Below are 25,276 nucleotides of genomic sequence, written 5' to 3'. Positions count from 1 at the left end.
ACAGAAACACAAGGGTGTAGCTACATGATATATTGGCTTTGGTGACAAATTACTTAAAATCCCTTGTTCTGTGCTCTCAGCCACAGCCTGATGCTCCTGCTGCCCCTCTGTCTTGCCCATGCTGCAACCTGGATCACTGAAACAATTTCTTCATGTATGGTTAGTTTAAACTCAAATTATTTCACAGGGGCAGGGAGGGGCTGCAGTTTGGGGCAAGAGACAGCAGGGGCCTCTGAAACCAGCATTTCCTCACAGCAGCAGTATCTTGTGACTTCACGCTGAGGTATAAGGACAGGCTGAGTTTCCTAAAGCCAGAGAAGGAATTCAGGAGGCTTTGGCTTATAAGTGGCTGGGGTGCTCTGTTCAATACAATACAGTCCTGCCTGAACGCAAGGACAACAGACAAATTGCTACTCCTCTTTGAGAAACATTTAGATGTAGATTGAGGCTTGAGAATAAGACAGCAGGAATTCTGGGGGGGACAGGGAGCAGGTAGCCATTTGGGCAGACAAGATATTAAAGGCACTGTGTATTTATTGCCCAGGTGTTTTTAACACCGATTTTTCAAATGCATGAAGCCTGCAGTGAGTCAGATAACAGCTCTTTGCTAGTCTGCACCACATACAATCTTCACCTTCATCTTCAGTCTCCCAGAAATTAAAAGGTCCAGCGATACAATTCAATTTGCATCACACTATCATATTTTACTGTCAGGGAAGCTTCAGCCCTCAAGCCTTGATGCTGCATGTTGAAATTCCCTGAAACAACCCAATGGCTTTACACACTCCTAAGAGCAGGGAGGGGCAAGGGTGGCATTACCTGCCCTTGCGTAAGGAGGGTTTCAAATTAGGCTAGTAGTTATAGATGTGCCGCGACTTTTCCACTGCTGTAGATGTAATTAAATGGTACAGCCTCTGTTCCATTTGCGTGCAAACACCAATGCATAATGAGAATCCAACAGCAGCAGCAGTTACAGACGAAATTAGACTGGGCTATGTAAACTGCCCACATGCGCAGTGTTGCCAACACATCTTAAGCTTGGCCTGCAAGCACCCTTTTCCATATTCCTTCCAGCAGGCTCATTAGCTGGGTGGTGGTTCTGTTACATGCGGACAGAGACAGAAAACACCAACTGTGAGATTTAGGCATCCTGAGATACTGCTCAGCCAACAACCTGAATTTGGGATTACTCACATTTTCTTTACTATCAGTGGAGAGGAAAGGCAAACTTAAGGAGTGATTCATCTCTAAGGATGAATCACCTTTTAGACGTGTCCAACCTAGATGACATGCTGCCCATCTTTAGCGCCCAGTCCTGCATAACTGATGTGTATGCCTGTTGTAGCATGGAGATAGGACCTCAACTTCAGAAACATGACTTGGGAATTACCAGAATTCAGCAGTTCCTGGAAGAAGTTTCGTTTTCATAGTGTTTTACAGTAGACATGACATAACCAACTATACATGAGCGATGTCAGGCAAGAGTTCAGCACTGCAGGTGTTTCTGAGGATGTGCTGGTTTCAGAGTGCACTGCTCTTCCAGAGCTTAGCTAATGTGTCTCTGATGTGCTGCTGTCCCCACAGGTTTTTGGGATGAATTACAAAGACATATGCCTTTAAAGGTTTACGTAAGACTATGCAGGTTATAAGATGACAGCAGTATATGAGCACCTTTACTGCGTGGCTTTACCTAAACGTGATGTAAGTTAGTTCTGCCATAGAACAGCTCCCGGGAAAGCTCTGCTGGCTCAACCGCTCATTCTTGACCTGCAGCTCAGCTGCAGGTGCTGCCCATCCTCAGGCTAGCGAGAGCGCTGCGGGGAGCCAGGTCTCAAGAACTTGGAGCTGATGGTACCATTTAAAATATTCTGAAGAAAAAAATATGAAAGCTTGACATTGTACAAAAATCCAGACCCAGCTGATCCAGCAGACAGTCTGGCTCAAAATACAGCTGCATCAGGGCCACTGCAAGGGCAGTGAGTTGCATGGGCCGGGATAGGAGGCTGAGGACTTGTGCTACACTCACTGCCCCTGGTGACGTAGTGTATGCACCTCAGAAATACAAGCCTGTCACCACTGTACCCCAGTCCACTGCATTGGGGCCCACACCTCTAGCAGACTACTTTATGGATTGACAACTCAAGTAAGTTTGAAAACAGCTGGTCCAAACTTTCTGTTTAGATATTCTTGAAATCTGCTAAGTATCTGCTACAGTACAAGAAACAGCTGTGTTACAGCAATGCGCCGACTGGGTGATCTCTGTGTACTCCCTGCATATCTAACTGTTGTGTTGCAATGCTTAATTCATATGGGTGAAGTACTTAGACTTCCAGCTGAAAGGTGCGAGATAAATGGAAATGCATATTTGTAACTGTTAGTCGATGCAGAAGTGCCAGTGAAAGGAAGAATTATAGCCAAAACCTATCAGCTCAAGAGCTGAGCACTGAGGAGGTGGGATGGATGGATGTACGACAGGGAACCCTTCCCTGGTGGGATCAGTATCTGAAGCTAACGCACAAAACTACATTGTTATCTGAAGAAGGCCAAGCTACGACTATTTGTCAGAGGACAACACTATCATGTCTGGCAAGGCTGGCCCTTCCCTGGGCCAGGATTTCACAGGCATTAATCACCTACTCCTCCGCAGCGTGTGCTTTTTCCAGATTAAGCCTTGACTAACAGGCAAACAAAAGTCTGTGTGTCCTGGCAGTGGAAGCAGCCACCCATGTGGGGCTCAGGCCTTTCAGCATACCCAGGGCTGGCATTTTTGCTGGAAAGGGAGAGGTCCCTGTTTGTAGGTACATCCAGATGAGTATTACTCAGTCCCGACTCTTTCACTTTTTAACTCCAAATGAAAGTAATCTGTGCCTGGACTTTAAGAAACAAAGTAATTTACAGCCGTCACCTAAAACACTGCTGTTTGGTAAAGCAGATAACGTCAAAACAAAGCACTTGTTTGCTTTTTGAGATGACACAAACATATGATAGAAAAGCTGAACGTGGACAGGCAGGATGGCAGAGAATCCCCAGCCAGCAGATACTTGTGTTAAAGCACTTACTGCTGTTGCTGACAGAAAGATGCCTTATGGATTTTGAGAGAGATGGAGACAACATTGGAGGAGAAACCAGTGGTGAGAGAAATGCTACATGAACTCTTCTGAGAGGCCCTTATGTAGCTGGGCCTTTAGGAGACTCTGCAATCGTCTGAGACAGCTGGAGACAGTGGCTTGGCGGGAGATGAAGGGAGGAAAGCCACAGACGCTGAACAGCGCATCACGGCGCAGCTCGCAGCACAAACTTGCTGTGCTCGGCTTTTCTTCAAGGGGCCTCTTCCTGACCCAGCTCTCTGCAAGGGTTTTATTAAAACCTTAATTGAATTCTTACTGGGGATCAGGTAGCCTTACAGAGCTCTTCCTTCTGAGAGCGCCCGCCGCATGGAAATACCTGCCCCGGAGGCAGCGGCCGACGTGTTTCACCGACAGCCCCGCGCGGTGCCGCCGGGCACGGGGCTGCGCGCCCCAAGCCGGCCGGGCCGGCAGCGGCCTGGCGAGCTCGGCCCGCCGGGTTAAGCCCAGGACGTGGAGCCCCGCCCGCCCGTCCCGGCCCCGCCGAGCCCCGCCCGCCCGTCCCGGCCCCGCGGAGCGGCCTGACCGCCAGCGGCGGGCACCAGGGGGCGCTGTAGCACCACCGACGGGCCGGCGGCGCCCGGCCCGGCCCGGCCCGGCCCAGCGCGGCGGGCCGGGGCTCCCCTCGGGCCGGGACCGGCCCCCCGCTCCGGGCAGAGCCCGCGCTGCGCCCCTTGTGCCCGCTCGGGGCCGCGAGCGAGAGCCCCGGCGCAGGTTTGTTTGGGCTCGCAGCTCGGAACCCGGCGTGTCCCACCCCTGACAGCTGTCCTGGCAGCGCCCAACGCCTTCCCTTCTGCACAGGCCTTCGTGCTTTATGGTAAATAACACAGTATGTCCGAGCAAAGCAAGGGACAGGGAAAAGGAGCTGAAGGAAGAAGCCAACGGGCCCCTAGATCTGAGCCAGCTGCTTTCCTCTGGGCACTACCAAACCAAGGCCTGGCTTTGGAGGTTTTTCCAAGCTATTAAACACGACAGTCATGAATTTTTAGCCCACTCCCAACTGCAGTGTTTAGGGCCACCACCACTGGATATTATATAGTTTATAATCTTCTTGAAAAATGGGAGGAATTATGTTTGAAGTGTAAACATTTGAAGTGTAAGCAAAAATTTTCAGGAACTTAATAACTAAACTTGCTAAAAAGCAGTAAAAGGATTCAAAAGACCAGCTTTATATTACACAGAAAGATTCTTCAGGGCGCAGGAATTGCTTCTGGTACTGCCCTAAGCAGTCAGGTGAGGGCCTGCCCATCAGACATCTCATAGATATATTTACAGTCTCCTCCAGACCTTGGCTTGAGCCTTATTACAAACCTGATGCTGAGAAACCACTGCAGTTCCCTTCCAAGCATAATCACCTCTGGTCCCTCAAAGTGTGCGGCTCGAGGGAAAGGAAGGAAGCAACGTGCAGCCACAGGCTGAGGCTTGGCAGGGAGACCTCTGTAGGTGCAGTGCAGGGACAGATCCCGGCTGGAGCTGGGTGCCCTGGGAGCCCCCCGCGTGCAGAGGAGGGCAGCGCCACCCCGCAGTGCCCTGCCTCCCCAGCCAAGGGGCCACGCTGCTCCCCAACCAGCAGCACCCCTCACCCTTCTCGTCTCCATTACACTCATCTTTTCACAGCCCACGTTACATGTCTTGCACGATCCATTACATTGCTTTCATCGAGGTTACGCTCACTGAGAGCTGGCCATGGCATCTGATCAGATTTGTCCAAAGAAAGGAAAACACTCGGCATGTGCAGAGAGCCCAGCTTGCAAAGCTCATGAGAAGGCCCTGGGCCTAGCACCTTCTGTTCCCTCTGTGCCCAGGCGGGAAACTCGGAGCTGCCCTCACAGGGAAGGGAGGTCACTAGAGAGGGCTCTATGAAAGTGTCATTAAAATTTCATATTGCAGGGAGCTGGCCTCAAATGTCAGAGCAATTTCAGCAAGATGAGCCAACAGAACCACTGCACAGGGCACACTGCACACAGGCCATGGACGTGGCCTCTGCTGGGGGCTTAGACTCCACAACACAAAGAAATGAAAGGAAAGGGATGTGTATTAAGCATAAACCCCCAGGAAATATATGAAAGAACTGATTTCCACTCTCATTTTTGATCTACTTGTCTTTTCCTCTATTTTCTTTCCCCTCTACTCCAGCCCCAAGCACACACAGATGTTATAAACACTGACTCCCCTTGCTCTAATACCCATGAGAGATTTAGAGCTGAGAAACTATAAATATGACAGTGAACAGAAATGCATTAAAGCGTTCAATTTGAACTTGTAAAATTTGGGCTTTGGGTTTAGTTTTTTTCACTGACATGTAATATACCTTTAGTGAAGACAGCAGAGAACAGCAGGGCAGAGAAGTCAAAAACAAAAATAGCTTTAAGTATCACAGCAAACCATGTCACTGAGGAAACATATAACCATCAATTATGCAAATGAGGACATCAATTCATTAGCTACAGTCTCCAGCTTTTCCTGACCTCTGTCTTAATGGGGACATGCCTCATTTGAAGCACAGAACAAAGCAAACACAAGGATGGTAAGTGACTGGGGAGTGAAGGCCATGGGGAATACTGAACTTATATAATCTTTGAAAACATTCGAGGTAGAAGGGAATAAGCAGAAATACATGTCCAAAAGGGCTTAAGGAGGTTACAGCACATGGGAAGAGCAAGCACCAGACAAGAGGTACCAAAATCAAGAAACACAAGGTGAGAGCTGCAGGGAACTGCATCAAGGTGTTAGCAATTTGGGAGCTGTGAAACCCATACTGTGCCGGGCTGACTTCAGGAATCAGTGGTGATAAGTTTTATCACCTTTCCAAGCTATAGTTACCTCCTGCCCTTAGTTCCAGTTATAATCAGTCCTTGGCCTAAAATAGATTTAAACTTCTCCATGGCAACAAAGACAAAATCATAACTGGAGTAGTGTTTGCGCTACCTCTACAATAACACATCATTTCAAGCACTAACATCTTCAGACGTCAAATAAAAACCACATGTTGAGAAAAGAGTATGCAAAATGCTAATGAAACACAAGACTAGGGACATAAGAGGTGAAAGAGATATATTAAAGCACTCAAGTTCACTTTCAGCTTAAAATATACAGTCTTTTGTTATGTTCAATCCTGTTTTACATGAGTCAAGCGTTAGGTCTCCTAGGCTTGAGAGCACTCGATATTAAGATTTTTTTCCTTGATCCCTCCATTTTCATTTGCTTGGTTTTATATCTCTTCTCCTACTTACAACTCTGTAGACCACCCAGATAAACCATCTCTCTCTTCTTGGTGTTTACAGCCCTTAAACACTGGCAGCTGATTACCGTATCTCCCTTAATGATCGTTTGGCCAGGCTATGCATATCTAATTTCCAGTCATAATTCAATTCCTGCAGCACCCCTGCCAACAGTGAAAGTTATTGTATTACAGACCTTCTAAGGGAAAAGCAAGGACCTTTTTTATACCCCTGCAACATGCAATTAACACAATCCTGACCCCTTTTCCTAGATTATTCATAAAAGGGTCAGATTCATGGCCAGGGTAAACACTCCTCGTTTGCAGTGAATTCTGGGCAAGGGGTCTGACACCTCCCTCCAGCCCTGCTGCTCGTCTCCTGCAGTATCACCGTGTTTCTGCAGAGCTCAGTACTTCATTCTGCTAACTAAGAATTTGTTGAATGCAAACGTCATGGCAGTAAGAGCAGCTTGAATGAACTCTTCAGGTCCAGGGCCTCTCCTGAACGACAGATCACAGTGTTTCTGCCCTCCCTTCTTACTCCACCAGCATGAGTTTGCACGTCACGGCACACAGCGTGTTGCGGTGCAATGAGCTATTGCGTCTCGGTGTCTTTACTGTAACATGCACTATACAACATAACAAACCCAGCAAATATGGGGTGTAAAAACAAACACATATAGCATTCTGCAGTGCTATTGGGACTCAGTAAATCAGTTATTCTCAAAAAAAAAAATGACACTGCCAACAGCACAGAGGAAGGCAGGCGCTGGCGCAGGGCCGGTGACAGCACCAGTGCCATGCCCTCCCTGGCGAGGGGGCAGGGCCCCGCGTGCCCAGCGGCGTGGCACACACCGGGACGTGCTGCAGCACAGCCCCCTGCCCCGCCATGACTCCGAGCGGGACATAGTGCTCGGGTTTACTTTATAGCACCAGATTGAAAACACCTCTGCCGTGCAGCTGGATATCAAATTTCAGGTTCTGATGAGGAAATCCATGAAGTGTCTTCACAGAGTCATTTCATTTGGGGGAGACTTTAAACCATCTATCCCCTTTTCAGCTCTGGAAAATATGAAGGTATCTGCCATTTAGCAGCAGGAACCAGGGCCACTACAGAATACAATTAAAAGAGCTTCCAATTAGAATGACAGAGAATGATGGGTTTTATCTGAAATTGGAGGCTAAGCCCCAAGAAAAAACAAGGTGTGTCTATTTAGAAACCTGATGCATGGTCAGGAAATTAAATTGTTTCCACCTCATCTGTGGCAACATACCTACAGTAGTGCTGCTCCTTCCACAAAAATAAACAAGATCTATTGCTATTTGACAACTTATTGGGGCATGCTGGCAAATGCAGAGCTGTGGGTCAAATTTCTACACTAGGAAGAAGCTCTGAAACGACTGTTCCCAGAACCCTGCCGCACCTCCGTGACCACCCTCAGTGCCAGTTCTGCGAGCACTTCTAACAGAGACCCTATCTACTGAATCCAGAGCCCGACGCTTGGTATAGATGGGATATTAATCTATCACACATGGTACACATCTGAACTTTGTGTTAGTCATCATGTTTACAAGAAATTTGCAGGCAGAAAAAAATAAACATGTTACATTAGCTTGCTACAATTTGTAAGGAAAAAAACCTCACAGTTCAAGACATGAGTCAGTCATTAGTGCATACAAGTTTATAAAGTCATTTTGACCAGGATTAGGTTTATTCCATCACTGTCTATTATGAGAATACTTCAATCTTCCTCTGATGTAATCAGCATTAACTGACTTTGGCAATATACTATGGACTAATGAAGCAAGAAAATACCTTTTAAAATACCTTTGCACACCTTCCTCTTAGTTACTCACTGGAAACAGAGTTCAGCACAAGAGCATGTTTCCAACATGCAGAAACCAAGTTGATGGCTCAGAAGGTGGACTAACATCAGCTCTAATTTACAGGGGTACAGGAGCTGCCAGGACCACTCTCATGGCTTCACTGATGCTTTCACTAGAAGAGACAGTGAGGCCATGTTACAGACAAACTAATGACTAAATCAAGTTATCTGCTGGGGTGGAAGAAATAGTTCTTAGTTCAGTTACTTTCGGTTTGGCTGGGCAGTTTAAGGCTTGAGCTGAACTGACTAAAACTCAACCCAGCTGCTAACTTAAACAGGGGAAAAACCTTCATTTATAATGTGAGTTTCTGCATTTTCAGCAGCAATTTTCTTTTGATGATAGAGCTATATTATTTTTAGTCATAGTCAAATCACTGTAGAGAACAACTTTTGACTTCACCATTCATTTTTCATAAACCTAAGACTACTTTGAACATGAAAACCAGCATGTACCTGCAAGGCACTGAGCTACTTCTAGAGTTCAGCACACCTTCAAGAGCAAACATCTTCCTTCTTAATGCTCTTGAAAATACATAATGGTATTAAATGACTGGTTAACGCTCCCCACTGTAAAGTAAAATGTTGTAACTTTGAAGGATTTGCTTTCCATCTTTAGGCATAATCCTCTGAGGTGTCCAATACAATCTGGAGAGAGAGGAGCTGCATAGGGCTGGTATGCTGTGAGGTTAGAGTCTAACTAGAGGCTGAACCCAGACTAACACAGTGATTAATTCTGTGTGTTGCCCCCTCCCTGCTTTTGTTTAGTTATGAACTATCCCTATCTCATCACCTCACATTTCTTCTTGGGATTAATACTGGTATCTTGTTGGCTTCATTACATTTTTATTATTACTCTGTGTTGAAAGAAATAGGCATTATAATGTTACTGTAGTAAAGGTACATGTACATGTGTGTACTGCACTCCTCTGTTTTGCTAAACTCTTCCTAAAAGGCTGCTGATCAACAAAGCAACTAGTGGGGATGGACACAGCGTATCTGTTCCAGCTTCCTTTGAATCCCCTTCAGCTGGGAGAGAGCTGCGGGAGATAGAGGTAGAGTGGGGTAGAGGACAGACCAGCTTGTGGGTGACTGTTTCAGAAAACATCAAATCAATTAACAAAATACACAGACTACTAACAATTTGCTTGTATGTTGTCTGTGCATTAAAGCCAGCACAGTCTGTGTAAAGAGTGATTTGGGGGGAGGAGGACTGTCTTCTGCCACCTGCTTGAAGTTGATCTGCAGCAGTATTTATAACTTTTTTAAAAACAATGATAAAGGTGACAGTGATGGAGTAGATGGCCACATTCCTAATCAAAAGGATACAAATAACATCTCTGCTTTGACTTCAAGTGGTCATAATCCAAGTTAATTCAAAAAATGAGTTAAAATGGCATGAAACCCTTTGTGGCAGAGGAGCAGCTACTGTTTATTGCTTTCACAGACTGTGGTATAAGTCCTCCAAAATTCAATGGTGAGTGCTGAGGGGAAGACAAAGTCAAGCATGTGCCTGCCTCAGTCACGGGTCTTCGGGCAAGTCAGCAGCCCGTGCCCACTGGCAGCACCCGTGTGTGCTGGTGCAGCCCAACCTCTGTTGACTGGGGACATCTGAGTGCAACTTCAACCGACAGCTCCAGACTTTTGGCCCTGAAGAAGGTGACCTGGGACTCAGAGAAGGTAACTTCTATTTCTGTCACTACCACAGGGCAAGTGGCTTCAGATGACCTATTCCTAACTGCCCATACCTGGTACACAGACACACCACCACCAACTTGCTTTATGAAAGTGAAACACCCCACACATATGTGTAAGGTTAGAAATAAAGCTGTGGGTCTGCAGCATAGTGTTTCTGGGTACTCAGATATTACGCTGAAGAGAATGAGCTTGGGCAAGGAGAGAGAGGAGAGGTGAGAAACTATCATTCATTCTTGCAAGAGATACCGAAGAGATTTACAAAGAAAAAAAAATAATTCAGCTTAACAAGATTTTGCCTGCTAAGTCCTCAGGCAGCCTGAAGGACAAAACTTTACCCTTCTTAAGCTTCATCTTAGCAGAAGAAAGTTTCTGAATTTCATGAAAGCAAATATTTGGTTCTGAACCTAATGATAAAAGTTAGATGATATTTTAAGGTCTTGGCCTTACATTTTCACTGTACTACTACAGAAAAATCCAAGAAAAAACTAGGGAAATGCAGTGCTTGTAGTGTGACAAGAACTCACAGACTTGTCTTTTTTTGTCCCATTTGAATACACCAGAGCCCTTTATAAAGCCACAGAATAATTCTTCTGTCCTTTGCCTTGGCTCATGCAAGATGTATAAGCACATTCAAATTTTACAAATTCTACTGTGCAGGTCAGAGATTAATACTGGTTTCTTTCATTATATTTGATGCAAAATCCCTAAGGAGTACCTGAAAAATAAGAGTGTGTCATAGAGAGAATAAAATGAATTGCAAATATGCAGAATTGTTAAGAGCTTCAGTGATGTCTCATAGAAATTCCTGCAAAACAGTCTATTTAGGGACCAACCAGAAGTATCAAACAGGAATCCCACCAGGGACAGCACAGCACCGCTACAGACCATGAAGGTATTAGGAAGAAAAGGGCCAGTCATACAGTGAGCTCTACCAAGAGACTTTTGGTGAAAACTGGGTTTGACAAGCTCTAATAATGATCCTAAGCATAATTAATGCTTTCACTCCTCCAGCACATTCCTCCCTGGAAGGCAGTGAATTAATAGTGAAGCCTCCCAGGCGTTTTGCAGATAAGCAATTGAAGCTAAGGAGAGGTGATTACGCAAAAATCCCCTCTCCTATAACTTTGAAGATGTGGAAGTTCTTCCATCACCAAAGCAACTGTTCAACCTCAGCACCAGGAGAGCGGAGGAGAAGTCTATGAAATCTGAGTAGAGGCCCAAAGTTCAGGAGCGGCCCGGCCAGGGGCCGTTGGTGGACAGGGAGTGCTGGTGGCCATGCGAGCGGCTCCCGGCTCCGGCCACCGAGGGCAGAGGCCGAGGGATGTGGAGTGGATCAGGCAGCCTGCAAATGCTGCCAGGGCAAGAGCCTTCTGCTGCTCCACAGCCTGCAGAGAGAAGGAAACTCACCCTCCAGAGACCCGCAGGACATTTCTGAAATGCTTCTTCTATTTTCTGTACTTTTTGTGCACAGATTTAATTTATCATCCTACAGTCATCACTTATGAGGCAGATACAGTAAGAATTCAAGGTCCCTTATTTCGGGCCATTAGCTTTAGCCACAAGAACATCCATCTATGCTATATAAGAATTAGCCAGACCATGAGAACTACATGATAAAATCTGTAATAAATATTTTTAATGATATAGCATTTTTGAAAACAGATTATGTAAGGATACTTTTAAGAGGAATTATAATGTAATTTGGGTGTAGGCTCTGCAGAAAGACAAATACAATGAATTCTTATGTTTTCCTAACTGCCTCCTTTTTCAATGCTGTCAGGAAGCCTGCATGAAAACATATGATTTTACACCAACGATATCTGCATCTTGCTCTTTACCAGGTATGACAGTCTGTATGCAACATGGCAATCTAGGAACTCTGGAGGGAATTACATCAGTAGTTTGTGTCAAATTTCTATTTTTCTTTTCTATTAGGAAGGATAAATTTAGCATCCAAATCAATATGACTGTGTAATAACATAAAACCTATCAGAAAAAAAAAATACAAGTAAGGTCTTATCTCTGGTTCAAGAAACAGATGTAGGAAAAAAGACTGAAAATAGGAAGCTCTCCCTGTGGAATACAGTTAAACAGATATCAGTATCAATGGCTGACTGCTGAAACTACAGAATTACATGCTCTTTGTTAATTCAAACTTTAACAATTGGAGCATGGTGGTAAATAAAAGCAAGGCATTCTTCATCAGTTGGTATCTTTAAATGAACTCACTGTTGTCTCAGTACTAAGTACTGTCATGGCATGGAAGAATAACTCTCACCAGTGCGGAAACCAGGAGGTCAATAAAGCACTCAGAAACAGATTTCTGTTCTTATTTGTGCATCTACAGAATAATTATGTAGAATAAAAGAAACAACAAGTAGGAATCCCACTTCAAAAATGGATCTTTTGTAAGATATTTGCTTTGATGCCCACGAAACCGTTATTGTGCAGCTTACAGTGAGGAGTTCCAATAACAGAGAATCGGCTTTTCTTTTAAAAGGGTGAGTACAATCATTGCATATTCATGCATTAACGTGTATTTCTTTCTAACCTGATGATAAATGACAATGTATTTTAGGTAGTCTTCCACTGGACATTTGCCGACCTTTATCTGACCGGAATGAAGGAAAAGTCCAATGTCAACTTTAACCTTTCTATCCAAACATACCATAGGAATGAAAACATGTAAAACAAATCTGAATGTACAGCGAGTTAATCTTGGGCTTTTCTAGACTAGCTTTGTACTGCAGTTCTACTTCAGTCTGCTCAAAGAAGCGATTAACATACAGGAACATGTCCACTCCAATAGCCAGAGACAACCTGTCTTCACAGAGCAGACAAAATGAACTGCTCTTTCCCGTTGTGCCTGCAAGCTGCCGCTCTGCCACATCCCTGCCCACAGTCTCCTACTATAGTTTTGCAAAGCGAGGCCACCCGCAGAATACACTGCAACAGTAAGTTCAGAGCACACACACCACATGTCTGGTACAAACCTTCACCCTGGCTGTATACTAAGGGGCTGGGGGAGAGTTTTGCCATGTTATGCACTGTATACTTCATCCTTCCAGTACCCTTCTGCTGAATACTGCTGAAAACTACCACCAGGTATGCCCTACCCCCTGCTGGCTTCCCAACCAGTCTGACAACAGTTTTAATCTTATCCTTAGAGGATATTACACGTATTAACCAAGCCCTTTGCTAATTTTACTGGTTTTAAATACTATTAATATATCTTATCATGAAGACTCTGATGAAGAATTATATAGTGTGCCAATGACTTCCAATATCCCGTCATGGGAGTACCTGAGATAGCCAGCTAAACATCTCAGTTACTACACAGGACCAGATCAGTTCTAGATTTCCTGCAGCTGTAGCTGGCACAGTTCCCATCAGGCAGTATTTTAAGGCCTCCTCCTCTTTTGGCAGACTCTTCTGACAAGAAACAAGAGCCCAAGCACTGCTCATTTCTTCTGAGAAGTGGACCTCTTTGGAGGATAGCAGAGCCTGATATTGCCCAAGAAAACTAATCTAATAGTCAACAGAGCTTCTCAAAGGCAAAGAGTCCACATTTGCTGAGATTGAGATTTAAATGAGGCATCTAAACAAGACAGCAAGAAGTAGGCAATAGAGAAGGCAGACTGTTTTACCAATGGTAAGGCTAAGATCTGGATGCTACAGGTTCTCCTAGTAACCTTATTTTTAATGAAAAATAAAAAATTGTAGAAGTTGGAGAAAAAAGTTCCCCAAATTCTTAACATTTAGGCAAGATATACCACACTGAATCTGCTATTAATTTCATCAAAATGCAAGTTAAGAGACAATGCAATTAAAAGTACAGATAAACTCATGGGAGCCAGTACCAGGTATAAAAGGACTTTAATTTCCCTGGAGAAAGCCTCTAAAAACATCCAGAAGGTATTAGTGACACAATTTAGAAATTATGGCCAATGCCTGAGCAATGGAAATGCTTGACCATTGTCCAAGCTACTAAAGGAAATGGGGGATTTTCCATTATTTGGTGTTTTCCTGTCAAAACTCAGTGCCAAGCTGGAAGTCACGTCTTAGCCAAAGAGAGCTTATGCTTTAGCTAAAAGTCAAACAGGATATACAGGGAGGTCAAACCAGATCCACTCATGCCTTTTACCCTAAATCCTATGATTGTAAGGAGAGGAGAGGGTTTCCTCCCCTTTCTCAGCCCTTAAGGAAAACAAGTCTTTTAATCTATTTAGAGGCCCTTTTTGACATTCTTTAGCTGCAGTTTTTCTCAATCAACCTAATCTTTTCCCATCAAGCTCCATGCTAATCCCATTTTGCTCCACTCCTTAAACTAATAAAAGATTAGAGTGACATTTCAGAAAGGGCATCGTATTAAGCAGCTTCTTTCCCATCTCAACAGATCACACCGTACAAAATGTAGTGAACAGGCCATTAATCTTATGGTAATGAGGTGTCAGTCTGAATGGAGACCTCCTCCTTGATCAATATGAAAGGTGCAGGAATAATGAGGACACTGCTGCTTTCCATCTCTGGCAACTTTGCCAGAAGGCAGCAGAGCCATAAAGTGTTGTTGTGACGGTGGCAACAGCTCTTGTCACCACATCGCTCTGCCCTTGACAACGGAGAGCAAGCATCCACGCCGATCGGTCACCCCCTGTGCTGCCCACACATAATGAGCTTTTCCCTCTGTTCTAATTAGTGGCACAAAACTGTTTAACAACTTCAGCTTTGGTCTAACATGAAATCAATTAGGATTAGCAGCCACACACAGAGAAATTTTTCACACCTCTCCAGCTGGTGAAAATCACTAACAAACTACCTTCTTCATTCCTACAGTGGACAAGCCATTGCTCTTCCTGGTGACATGCCTGCATTGGTATTATTCATTTTGCTTTTATACAGAAATAATTTTTTTCATTTTCTTAAACAAGTCACCATTCCCCATATGGGAAACTCCCTGGAAGACAAGTTTTACCAAGTGCTGAGAAAATTTTCCAGAAAAAGTACAAGGCCTGTTCTGGCTAGTGATACTTGGTGGCATCCTTTCACTTGCTCTTGTACGATGCTCTTTAAAGAGTGAGGTGGGCTGGGAAATTCAGCTCTTCTGCACACACAGGGCCATGAAACTGCACTGAACCTGAAAGGGCTTCATGTGGTCACAACTGCATGTTTACACTGATTATACTGGTGCAACAGAGATTAAAAATAATCAGAAGGGAGAGGGCTGTACAGGAGCAGTGGAAGACATGAGCAGCACATCTCTCATTCCTTGGGAAACGCGTCTGTGCACAGGTTTCATTTTTACATTTCCTTTTCTTTCTTGTGACTGATGAGTAAAAACTGTGGGTTTGGTATCCCTGAAAGTCAAGTATCTGAAGGTCAAATTGCCCTATAATTACCTTTGTAACTTGTGCTTTTTCATGTTTTGTGTAGTTACTGCTAGTATAGGTGAGAGTTCTTCCAAAAATATTCACCCTGTAGCTGAATTTAGCCATTCTCCTCCCATTTGACACAGTCTAATCCTGCAGTTGCACAGTAACAGTTCTGTCTTAGTACAGTAAATTAATGCTAAATATCAACATCAAAGAAACTGCTTATTTGGAACAATTTAAAGGACAACATTCACCAGAAATGAAATCGTTACAGTAGATGAGAAAACACATTTTTCTGCAATCACAGTAGGACACAGTATCACTGCTATTGCCAATAAATGCCAGTTTTTAACTATGCAGCCTCTAGCTAAGTCTATTCTGATTTTTTTACTGAATTATATACATAAAAGAAATACCTTGAAGTAAAAATAAACGGTTCTTCTTCCATGCGCATTTCTTAGAAAAATCCTACCTCTCCATCCTTTTGGAAAGCAACTGTCTTGGTAAAGCATAGCTATTTACCTGTATACTGTGGTAGGTGGAGAATTCAGCGTGTCATAGATGAGCCTAACATGTCCTTGGTACAACTCCAGAGCCAAAGGATCATTGTCTCCTTTGTATAATAAGATGCCATTGTCCTTGTCTGTTGCTACCTGTGAAACATTAATAACCAGGTAAGATTGCTTGAGAATGATTAAGAAATAAATAAACCTATATTAAAATCAAACCAAAATAATATATGCAATTAAAATATTATTTAATAAATCATACACATGAGCAACAATGAGAGCGAGAGCCACGAGACACAAAAAGGTCTTGGTAACATTGAGCGAGCTCATACAGAAACAGGTCAGCCTCCCACCAAGGGATGGTTCCCTTGTTTCAGATGAGAACTAGTTTTTAGGAGGTGAAAGCTACAATTTATTTGATCCCTGCCAATAGATTGCTGCTGTATTTTTGGTGACACATGAATTACTCAGCTACTACTCCAGGTTGAAGTGAAGATTTAGAAAATCAACTCTGGCAGCAGGTGGAGTGTGTCACAATTACAAGCAATAGATTTCAGCAGGCACTGATCTTTTCACAGACTTTCTATGAACACAGAAGGAAAGAAGAACCTGACCCCACATCTAGCATAACCATGAGTTATTCACTTAATCTGAGTATTAGCAAGTCATGTTGATTTCAAATGGGACATTTAGAGTGAGGAAGGATAGAGTAGCCCTCATCCCTCTAGCTTTGATGTACATCAAAGAAAAAAAAAAGTCTTGAACACTGAATCAAAACACAAGGACTCCACTTTCCCGGTCTCCCGCTCACAAATATCCCTATAGTACAAACGGAAACAAAAAGATACAAAACGTGATTTTTGGATACAACCTACCTGTTATTTTCATGGTACGTATTTCTGAAGATTTCTTGCTTATTTTTTTGTAATGGCTGTTAAATGCCAAAACTAAACAGTAAGTTTAAAAATTTGTTTGCACTTTTATATATATATATTTAAATACTATCCTTTTGCCCTTAAAAGATTTTTTTTTCTTGAGCACTTTTAAATAAGATTTGCTCTATTTGTTCTTAATAATCAATGTTGTATTCTAATTTTAATTTACTAGTGATTAATTACTGGATGCAAGAATAATATGCAGCCTGGGAAACAAGAAGTGAGAACATCAACTGCATGTGCTTTCTGTAATAACCAGCTTTATTCCTCAAGCTGTGCCTGATGTAACGTGTTTTGTAGACTTAAGAAGACAATGTCCACATTTTCAGCTTTAAAGTTGACCTGTGGTGTTTGGAGACTTTGGGGAGCCATATTTTAGAGTGCCCACATTTTAGAATCTCTTTTGTAGTATTAAATAAAAGGGTACTTTGAAGAAAAAAATGGAGATTCAAATATACATGAATCAGCTTAATTTTCATATGAACTGTACACTCAAGGTATTAAAGATAAATACTAATTACAGAATTTTTTTGTTAGAATAAACTTTGCAGGAGCCACCCTTTAAAAATCTATTCCTAATGAGGAAATTTGGTCCTCTTTTCCATGTTTTGCCATTTGTATTTTAATTACAACCAAACTCGATCAAGTAAGTCTAGAATGTGATTTCCAAGTGTGGAATACAATCTTTTCAAAATGAGAAAATAAATGCAATAAAATAAACATACAGGAATTATTTTTCTTCTTGCATGTTTTGCAATTCTATGCTTCATTTTCAGGATGAATCTAGCATAGAAATAGTCCAGATTAACAATCAGTGGACTAAGAAATAGATGTATCATGTCACAGATGTGCTCCACACATCTCGTTATTAGAAAACATATAAAGCTAGAAATTATTCCCTCATTTACTTTGGGATATTAGGGGGAAAAAAAAAGTTTAGTGTTTAGTAGGTTGTGAATGCAAGTAACTTTCAAATCACTTAAATACCATATTGGACTATTGGACTTAAATACCTTTGATCCACAACCACAAAGATGATAATAGTGGCATGTCACCTTTGGTATCTATTTTCCATTGCCTTCTGAACCTTAGACCTTAAACCAAATTCAGGTGTAACTACAGGACTGTAACAAAATCCCAGGCCTTTTATCTACTGAATGTGCACGGCAAAAGAGTAAGCAAAATATTGTCTGAAAAGGCCCTTTAGAGCAGCCTCTTTTATTTTTTAGTCCTAATATTAAGCACTGTTTTCTACAGGATGAAACTTAATGCTATAAATCAGCAGGAAGACGGGGAGGTTTCCTGAAGCATCTCTAGTTACATGGTCAGCCTGGGAGTAAGAGAGTGGTGAGATTCTGGAGGCAGGATATGTGCCCACAAAGGCACAGTGGTGCCTTAATTGCTCCTTAACGTTTCAATAATTTTAGAGCAGACAACTGGCTCACAAGTTGACTCGGAACTTGGTCAGCATCTTGGCCAGTGAACCCTATTCCTTCAGAATGAAAAGATACATACATGTATATGTATTATTGCTTAAAAGTGCACTAGACTGGCAGCTGATGTTCTGGGTGATGTACCTGGAGGGAGATGTTTGCCTGAGGGCGAATTTTGGCTGATGGCAGCTCCACATAGGAATCTTTCCCCACAAAGTTGACTGTGATGAGCTTCTCGCACTTCTGCCCCGCAAAGCCAGCGAGGCAGCGGCACACGGGCTCATGGTGAGCGACGATGCACTGGGCTCCATTCTGGCACTCGTAGTTATCACATGGGCTTGTCTGGAGAAGAACCATCGGCGGAGGAGTTTCACAGAAAAGTCCACTGTAGAAGGTAAAGAAAAGAAAAAGTGGCCTCAATTATCACCATTTAAGGAAGAAAACATTTTCAGATGCTGATGTTGTACTACTATTGTGGTACAGCAACTCTGAGATTCAGCTACCATGTGCGGGCTTTACTGCGTGAAAGCTATACAGCATCGTGCTGCGCAGAAATCCCCATGCTGGGTCTGAATGAGCCAGTTCAAACACCGAAAGCAATTTGTACTGCACATTGCACTGGTTATTTAGCTCTGCAAGGTACAGCAGTCAGTCTAAAATGGCTTCCATCCCACACTGTGCTGTGCAGAGGTTCCCAGCAAAAACTGGAAGCTATATAAACCCAAACCTGAGATTTTCCCATTGTAGACTTTGTGACTTGAGTCTACTGCTGCTGTTGTAAGGCATGTAAGGGGAAAATCCTCTATTTTTAGTGCTTTTTACAGCCTCCTCACTTCATTTACTGTATATGAGAGAGTGTATCATCAACAGATCGGCAACTGCTAAAAAGTCTCAGAAGCAATGCACTGATTCCATACTATTTTCTGGGAAGCTTCCCTGAATTGGTTGCTTCTAACAGCATCAGGATCACTAACTTTATTTTAGCTGGGTTTGTGGTTGGCAGTGTCCTGGATCAGAAAAATGCAAAGGAAAGGGAGCTTGCCCAGAATCAGAGGTAGCTGAAATCCAAATGCCAAATCTGAGTACTTGTGAACTCAGATCTTATTCAGATCTGAAGGAAAGGGCTGTGGTTCTGTCTTAACTACATGAGAGGCTGAGCAAAACCCACATGTAGAACCTCTGACCTCTGAGGCTTGGGCCACATTGCCCAGGAGCAGTGATGGCTCAGGGCCCTGGCTGCCTTCCTGGATTCAGCGTGGCTGCCCACTTCCCAGGTTATTGGCTGGAATGACTCAGCTACACTGAAACATTGACACCAGCATAGGAGAGCAGGGAAAACGGAGAAAGTGCAGAAAGCTGCAGTCATCTTTCAGTGATGTCATGTGTCAGACTAAACTGCAAAGTTAAATGAAAAATCTCTGCCCAGTACACCCACTGGGCCTGTGCAATCAATGGGTACTGAAAAGGGGCCAGGCCAGGCTCTCTGCCTGGCTGCACATGGTATGCCCCCGAACCTATGCCCCAAATTTCTCATTATAGCCACTGCCTGAACCCAACAAACCCTTTCTGTACTGATGAGAGAACATAAACTCTTTACACCGAGTTCTATGACTGCTTGAAAATGTGTAGACAATAAAATGATTAAAAATTGGTAGCTGGTGAGAAGGGAACGTGTGTCAGGCTGTGCTGCGGGGAACGCTGTGGGGATAGCTGCAGCAAGGGCTTGTGGGCTCAGGCTCCTGCACCATCCCTCTGTGTTAGAGAGAATTCACCAGGGTGGGGGCAGAAGGCTTGCCAGGAGAGGATTGGGGCAGACCCATTCATGCAGAGAATAACCCATCAGCCCAGTCCTGGAACAGTGAAATCCCACTTGTCCCACTAGGAATTTCCTGCTGTTCAGGGAGCACTTTGTGGAATAATAGCACTCTTATAAAAACAAAGAAAAAAAATTCCAAAAAACTCACTCCTTGCCAGTAAAGCAGGTGAGACTTGGAAGCTCAGTGAATTTCTAGGCAACCTTCCTAGATACAATTAGAGTAGAAACCCAAGCCATTACCCTACAGTAAACAGTACTGATAAAGAATGTGCAAGAACAGCAAACAAAACAGCCGCAATGTACTCAAGACCAATCTTGCTTAGCCACAGAGACCAGAACCTGCTGCCTCTGTAACAGAAGGAAATGGAGACAACTGCTTTCCATTTTACATTTTCTCATGTGAAATTTTGCAGAGTACCACAGCTCTATCTTTAGCACTGTGTGGAATGAGAGCCCAAACCTCTCCCTGTCCCTGTGCTCCCAACACACACCACTCTCTGGTCTGCCTCCGAGAAACACGAAAGAGAGAGAATTACACAACAAAACATGGATGGGCTAAATCCTGAACTGCACCAAAAGCAATGGAGTTGCTCTGCTTCTCTATCATGTCTGAGACAAGACACAGGGTTTTACATTACTACTTTTACAAAAGGCAAACTTGAAGAACGCCTTGAAATATGCAAACATTTGGGATTTGCACTGGGGAGAAGGCCAGAACAGCTCTCCTTTCCACACAGCCACTATACAGTGTGGAATGCCCTAACCAGCTTCCTAACTTTGCCCAAATCTATATGGTGGCCTCATACATGGTGATGTGGGTATGGCAAACAAAAATCGGTTCCACAGGAATAAGCATGAGGAGGGTGAAGAACACTGCTGGGGATTTCCAAGGCCTGAAGCACAGAGCTGTGCTGGTCTCTCCCTGTGAGCACATGCTGCAGGGACCATCCCGCTCCAGTCCTGGTGTCTCTCGGGGCTGGAAGTGCTCATGCACACAATCACACAGATGTTTCCTTCTCAGCCAGAACCACCTCTTGGTACTTTTCAGGATAAACTGCATTTCAAGACTTTTCTCACTGCATTGCCCTAAGCTTCCTTTATTCACCACAAGAACGGAGTGATGTTTCACAGTCTACCTTGCTGCTCTAAGGGCAGTGAGCTGTGGTTGACAGGGTCCCCTTATCTTCCCCCTCTGCCTGGCTGACAGTGCTGTAAGTGGCCACGGTCAGGCTGCTAACACTATCAGCAAAGGGTCGGGGGCAGGGAGCAAACCACTCCCTGTCAGCCAAGTGGTAAATACCCTCTACCAGAAAAGTGCAATCTCACATAGGAACAAGCCATTCTATTCATTTAGACAAATGTATCTCAAAAGTGTAATCTGACAGGCAATACTGCTGGCAATAAATAAACCCCATTTACTTTGCTCCAAGGAGTATCTGGAGGAGATGTACAGGGTCAGTACAGTGGGCAACAGTGGAAATAGGAGCACAGCAGGCAGCAGTGTGGGGGAGTAACTGCATATGGGTGTACTGGGTTTGTGTGGCCAGGTTTTGGTAGCGGGGGGGCTACAGGGGTGGCTTCTGTGAGAAGCAGCTAGAAAGTTCCCCTAATATCCAGTAGAGCCAATGCCAGCTGGCTCCTAGATGGACCCACCACTGGCCAAGACTGAGCCCATCAGTGGCAGCGGTAGCACCTCTGTGATAACATATTTAAGAAGGGAAAAACCAAAAACTAAGGGGAGCAATTACAGCCTGAGAAAGGAGTGAGAATATGTGAGAGAAACAACTCTGCAGACCCCAAGGTCAGTGAAGGAGGACGGGGAGGAGGTGCTCCAGGCTGCAGAGCAGAGATTCTCCTGCGCCCAGAGGGGTCACCAGAGGAGCAGGTGCCACCTGCCGCCCCGGGAGGAGCCCACGCCGGAGCAGGGGGATGCCCGAGGGAGGCTGTGACCCCGTGGGAAGCCCACGCTGGAGCAGGCTCCTGGCAGGGCCTGTGGCCCTGGGGGGAGAGGAGCCCACACTGGGGCAGGTTTGTGCCTGAAGGACTGCACCGTGTGGAAGGGACCCACGCTGGAGAAGTTTGTGGAGAACTGTCTCCTGTGGGAGGGACCCCACACTGGAGCAGGGCAAGAGTGTGAGGAGCCCTTCCTGAGGAGGAAAGAACAGCAGGAACAACAAGTGATGGACTGAACACAACCCCCATCCCCTGCCCCGCTGTGCCACTGAGGGGACCGAGAAAATCAGGAGTGAAGTTCAGCCCCGGAAAAAGGGAGGGATGGGGGGAAGGTGTTTTAAGATTCAGTTTTTATTTCTCATTACCCTACTTTGATTTGATTGGCAATAAATTAATTTCCCCAAGTCAAGTCTGTTTTGCCCGTGACGGTAATTGCTGAGTGATCTCTCCCTGTCCTTAACTTGACCCACGAGCCTTTCATTACATTTTCTCTCCCCTGTCCAGCTGGACAGGGGGAGTGATAACAGCAGCTTTGGCGGGCACCTGGCATCCAGCCAGGGTCAGCCCACCACAGTGTGAAATGGTTGTCTTTGCTCAGTCTGATATGTTTCTCAAAGTAAATTTGACCATGGGAAAATTTCTTTGTGAATACACCTGAACTATGAATTAGTTACAGGCTATGAGACTTTCCCTTCCTGCACAAGACCCTTTGCTGCAACTTCTTGGCAAATCCCCGCAGGCCACCCTGTTCCTGGAGGGTGAGCACAGCAGGCTGGGGGCATAGCATCACTCAGCAAGAGATGGTTTGGATTCCCCTTTCCAGGAGAAAAAGGGCATATTAAAAAAATAGCAACAACCTCATGGGAAGATAGATATAGAGAAAGCAATTGTTGCCAATTTAATGTAGTTACTGTAGTAGCTGCCTATCAGCACAGCAGTCAGACCCAGCCAGAGCTGATGAGTTGAGGACACATCAGCACCACGTCCCCATTGCTAGCCAGGCACTGAAGTGGACTGTCCAATTGCAGCACTCTCCTGTTCAAAGCCTGGCTTTGTTAAGTGTGTGATCTCCCTCTCCAGTGCAGGGCTTTGAAGCTGGCTGGCAAACACATCAGGAGAGACAGCAGTGGGATCAAACTAGGGTCAGCTCCACAGATGGCTGTCACCCCTGGCCTGACGTCAGGGGTAATTGTGTTCCCGAGGTGACTAGCAGAAAGGAGCACTGCTAACTCAGCCATTAGCTGTGTTCTACCTGATGCCAATCATTTTGTTTCGTCTGCGAGCAACAAGTAGAAAGCAGAGGGGAAAGTCAGCGTATGTAATTCTAATTTAATGGAAGTTAAAAATAATAATGATAAAAAATCCATGCAACCCACAACAGCCTCCACTAACAGAAAGCAAATGTTGCAAGAAGCCAGTGTGTCTGTGCATCGTGCTGCTCTGAAAGAGTCCCTGAGCTCCCAGTATGGCTCCTGCACAGCCCTTCCTTGCTGTGAAAGCCCTTCAGTGGGTGGCTTTACAAGTGCAGCTATCCTGCTACTGGCATCTAGAAGTTACATTAGCTACAATGTCTGTCAAGGCCTTTTCTTTTTTTATTTTAAAATATTTTTAAAAATATATTTTTAGAAATAATTAATACTATTTATTTCCCTGGCAGTGGAACGTGGAGCACAGCCTGACTTGCATAGCTTGGCCAAGTCCGTTCTGCCTGGTACAATCTCATTTATTTAAATAATCGCTGCTGACTTTCTTGCAGCAAAATATCCCAGTGGGGAGCTCTGAAGCATCTACACAATGGAGGAACGGTGCTTTCTGTCAAGCTTAGCAGCCTTAATGTGTGCATCCCTACTAGAGCAACACTCATCAGGACAGCACTACTGCGAGGCTGATTGCTAGAGGGAAGGTTTGGGAAGTTAGGTTTTATCCAGTGGGGTTCACAAATTCTCAAAAACGTTTTCAGCTGCAGGGGGTAAACAAATGTTATTTTGCGTAGAAAACACTGAAAACTTTTCAGGAAGAAAGCGTATTATGTAATTGCTAAAGGCTGTTGAATGATAAGGAAAGGTGCTGCCTAGAGCACAACTACAGGTGAACAGCGAATAGGAAATCCGAAGATGGGAGAACAGGTGTGTGCATGTTGGTACTAATGCTTTGTGGGGCTGCCATCAGAGGTGCATCACTGTGCATATGAGGCCCTACATTGTTAAGAATTACTAGAGTGCCATTTGTTCAACTGTGCGAGGATGCAAGTTTTAACATCCTTATTCATGTGTGACGCCAAGTGGCTTTGACGTACAGCATGGTGACAGCCATTAAACTGTTACAGGTCTATGTATTTATTACAACAGCAGAAGCTCCACATATCTGGGAGGTCACTCTGCAAACTCACTGATGGAAAATGATTCCTGATACTTAGCCAAAAAACTTTATTAACCATCATCTCATGTCTCCTAGTTACCTTTGTCAGACCACCCCTTGTGCTCTCTCCTTTTCATCAACACCTGAAGCCTGTTATCCTTGCAAAGTTATCTCTGTGCCACACAGCCCAGCACCTGAGGCATGATTCAGGAACAGTTGAGTCTATGACCCTGAACATCAGAAGGCTGAACTCTGTCAATCACAGTCTTTGCGATTGCAATTTTAAGAGGGGAAAAAAAAATCAGAACCCCCTTCAGAGCAGCAGGCCTTCAAACTACAAAAGGCTGGAGACATGGAAAGAATAATGAGATCATATCTTGTTAGCAGAATTTTAATCCTGAAATCAAACAAGATCTGGGACTATTCTACATGGAGAACACAAGAGGCTTCAGCCTGCTCTCCGCCTTGGCAGAGGGAGCCTGTTAGTGCCCACTGTGATGGTTTTCTCCTGTAAGACCCTTGCTCCCTTGCATCTTCCACAGGAAATTTAGGGAGGTGGCATGGACTAGTGCACAAACAGAAAGCAAACAGGAGACCTCAAGTTAATCCTTGGCTCTGCTGTTGACAGGCAGCAGAATTACTTTGCTTGCCCAAGTCTACCTTGGGCTATGAAGCGCTGTCTTAAGCTAGTAGTTGAGTTTTGGAGCTTTGCGTAGAAAGGTGTTTCATTTTCTTGGAGGACTTTCAGGGGAGTGAAGCCCCCTCATTTGAGCAAGTGAGCAGGCTGGGCTGTTCCAGGTTCTGCTCTTGAAGTCCCTGGTGTGAGATCAGCCAAGCCAGGGCACTGCCTAAATTGCCAGTAGAGCTGCTTGGTACGCAGGAAGAGACCCAGACCAGTCTCCCACCTACTTCTGCTGCTCTGCTCAACTGTGTCACAACTCCAAACATCTCTGCCAATCACTGTGATCCTGCTTTCC

The 25,276-nt window shown here is 44.5% G+C and overlaps 1 protein-coding gene across 4 annotated transcripts in view; it reads right to left on the bottom strand.

Annotated features, from left to right (window-relative positions):
- Window positions 1-25,276, bottom strand: part of SLIT3 (slit guidance ligand 3) — a 530,994-nt gene that overhangs the window by 10,007 nt on the left and 495,711 nt on the right. For all 4 annotated transcript variants that reach the window (XM_074915702.1, XM_074915699.1, XM_074915700.1 and 1 more), the window contains 2 exons: window positions 18,317-18,557; window positions 15,818-15,948 (listed from right to left, as the gene is read on the bottom strand). In XM_074915702.1, the coding sequence (XP_074771803.1) occupies window positions 15,818-15,948; window positions 18,317-18,557 (372 nt within the window). The remainder of the gene's footprint in view (window positions 1-15,817; window positions 15,949-18,316; window positions 18,558-25,276) is intronic.

Source organism: Athene noctua, chromosome 12, assembly GCF_965140245.1.
Source record: "Athene noctua chromosome 12, bAthNoc1.hap1.1, whole genome shotgun sequence".
In the NCBI taxonomy this organism is placed as follows: Eukaryota; Metazoa; Chordata; class Aves; order Strigiformes; family Strigidae; genus Athene; species Athene noctua.
Note: the sequence above shows the minus strand (reverse complement) of the source record. Positions and strands in the feature narration are given on the sequence as shown.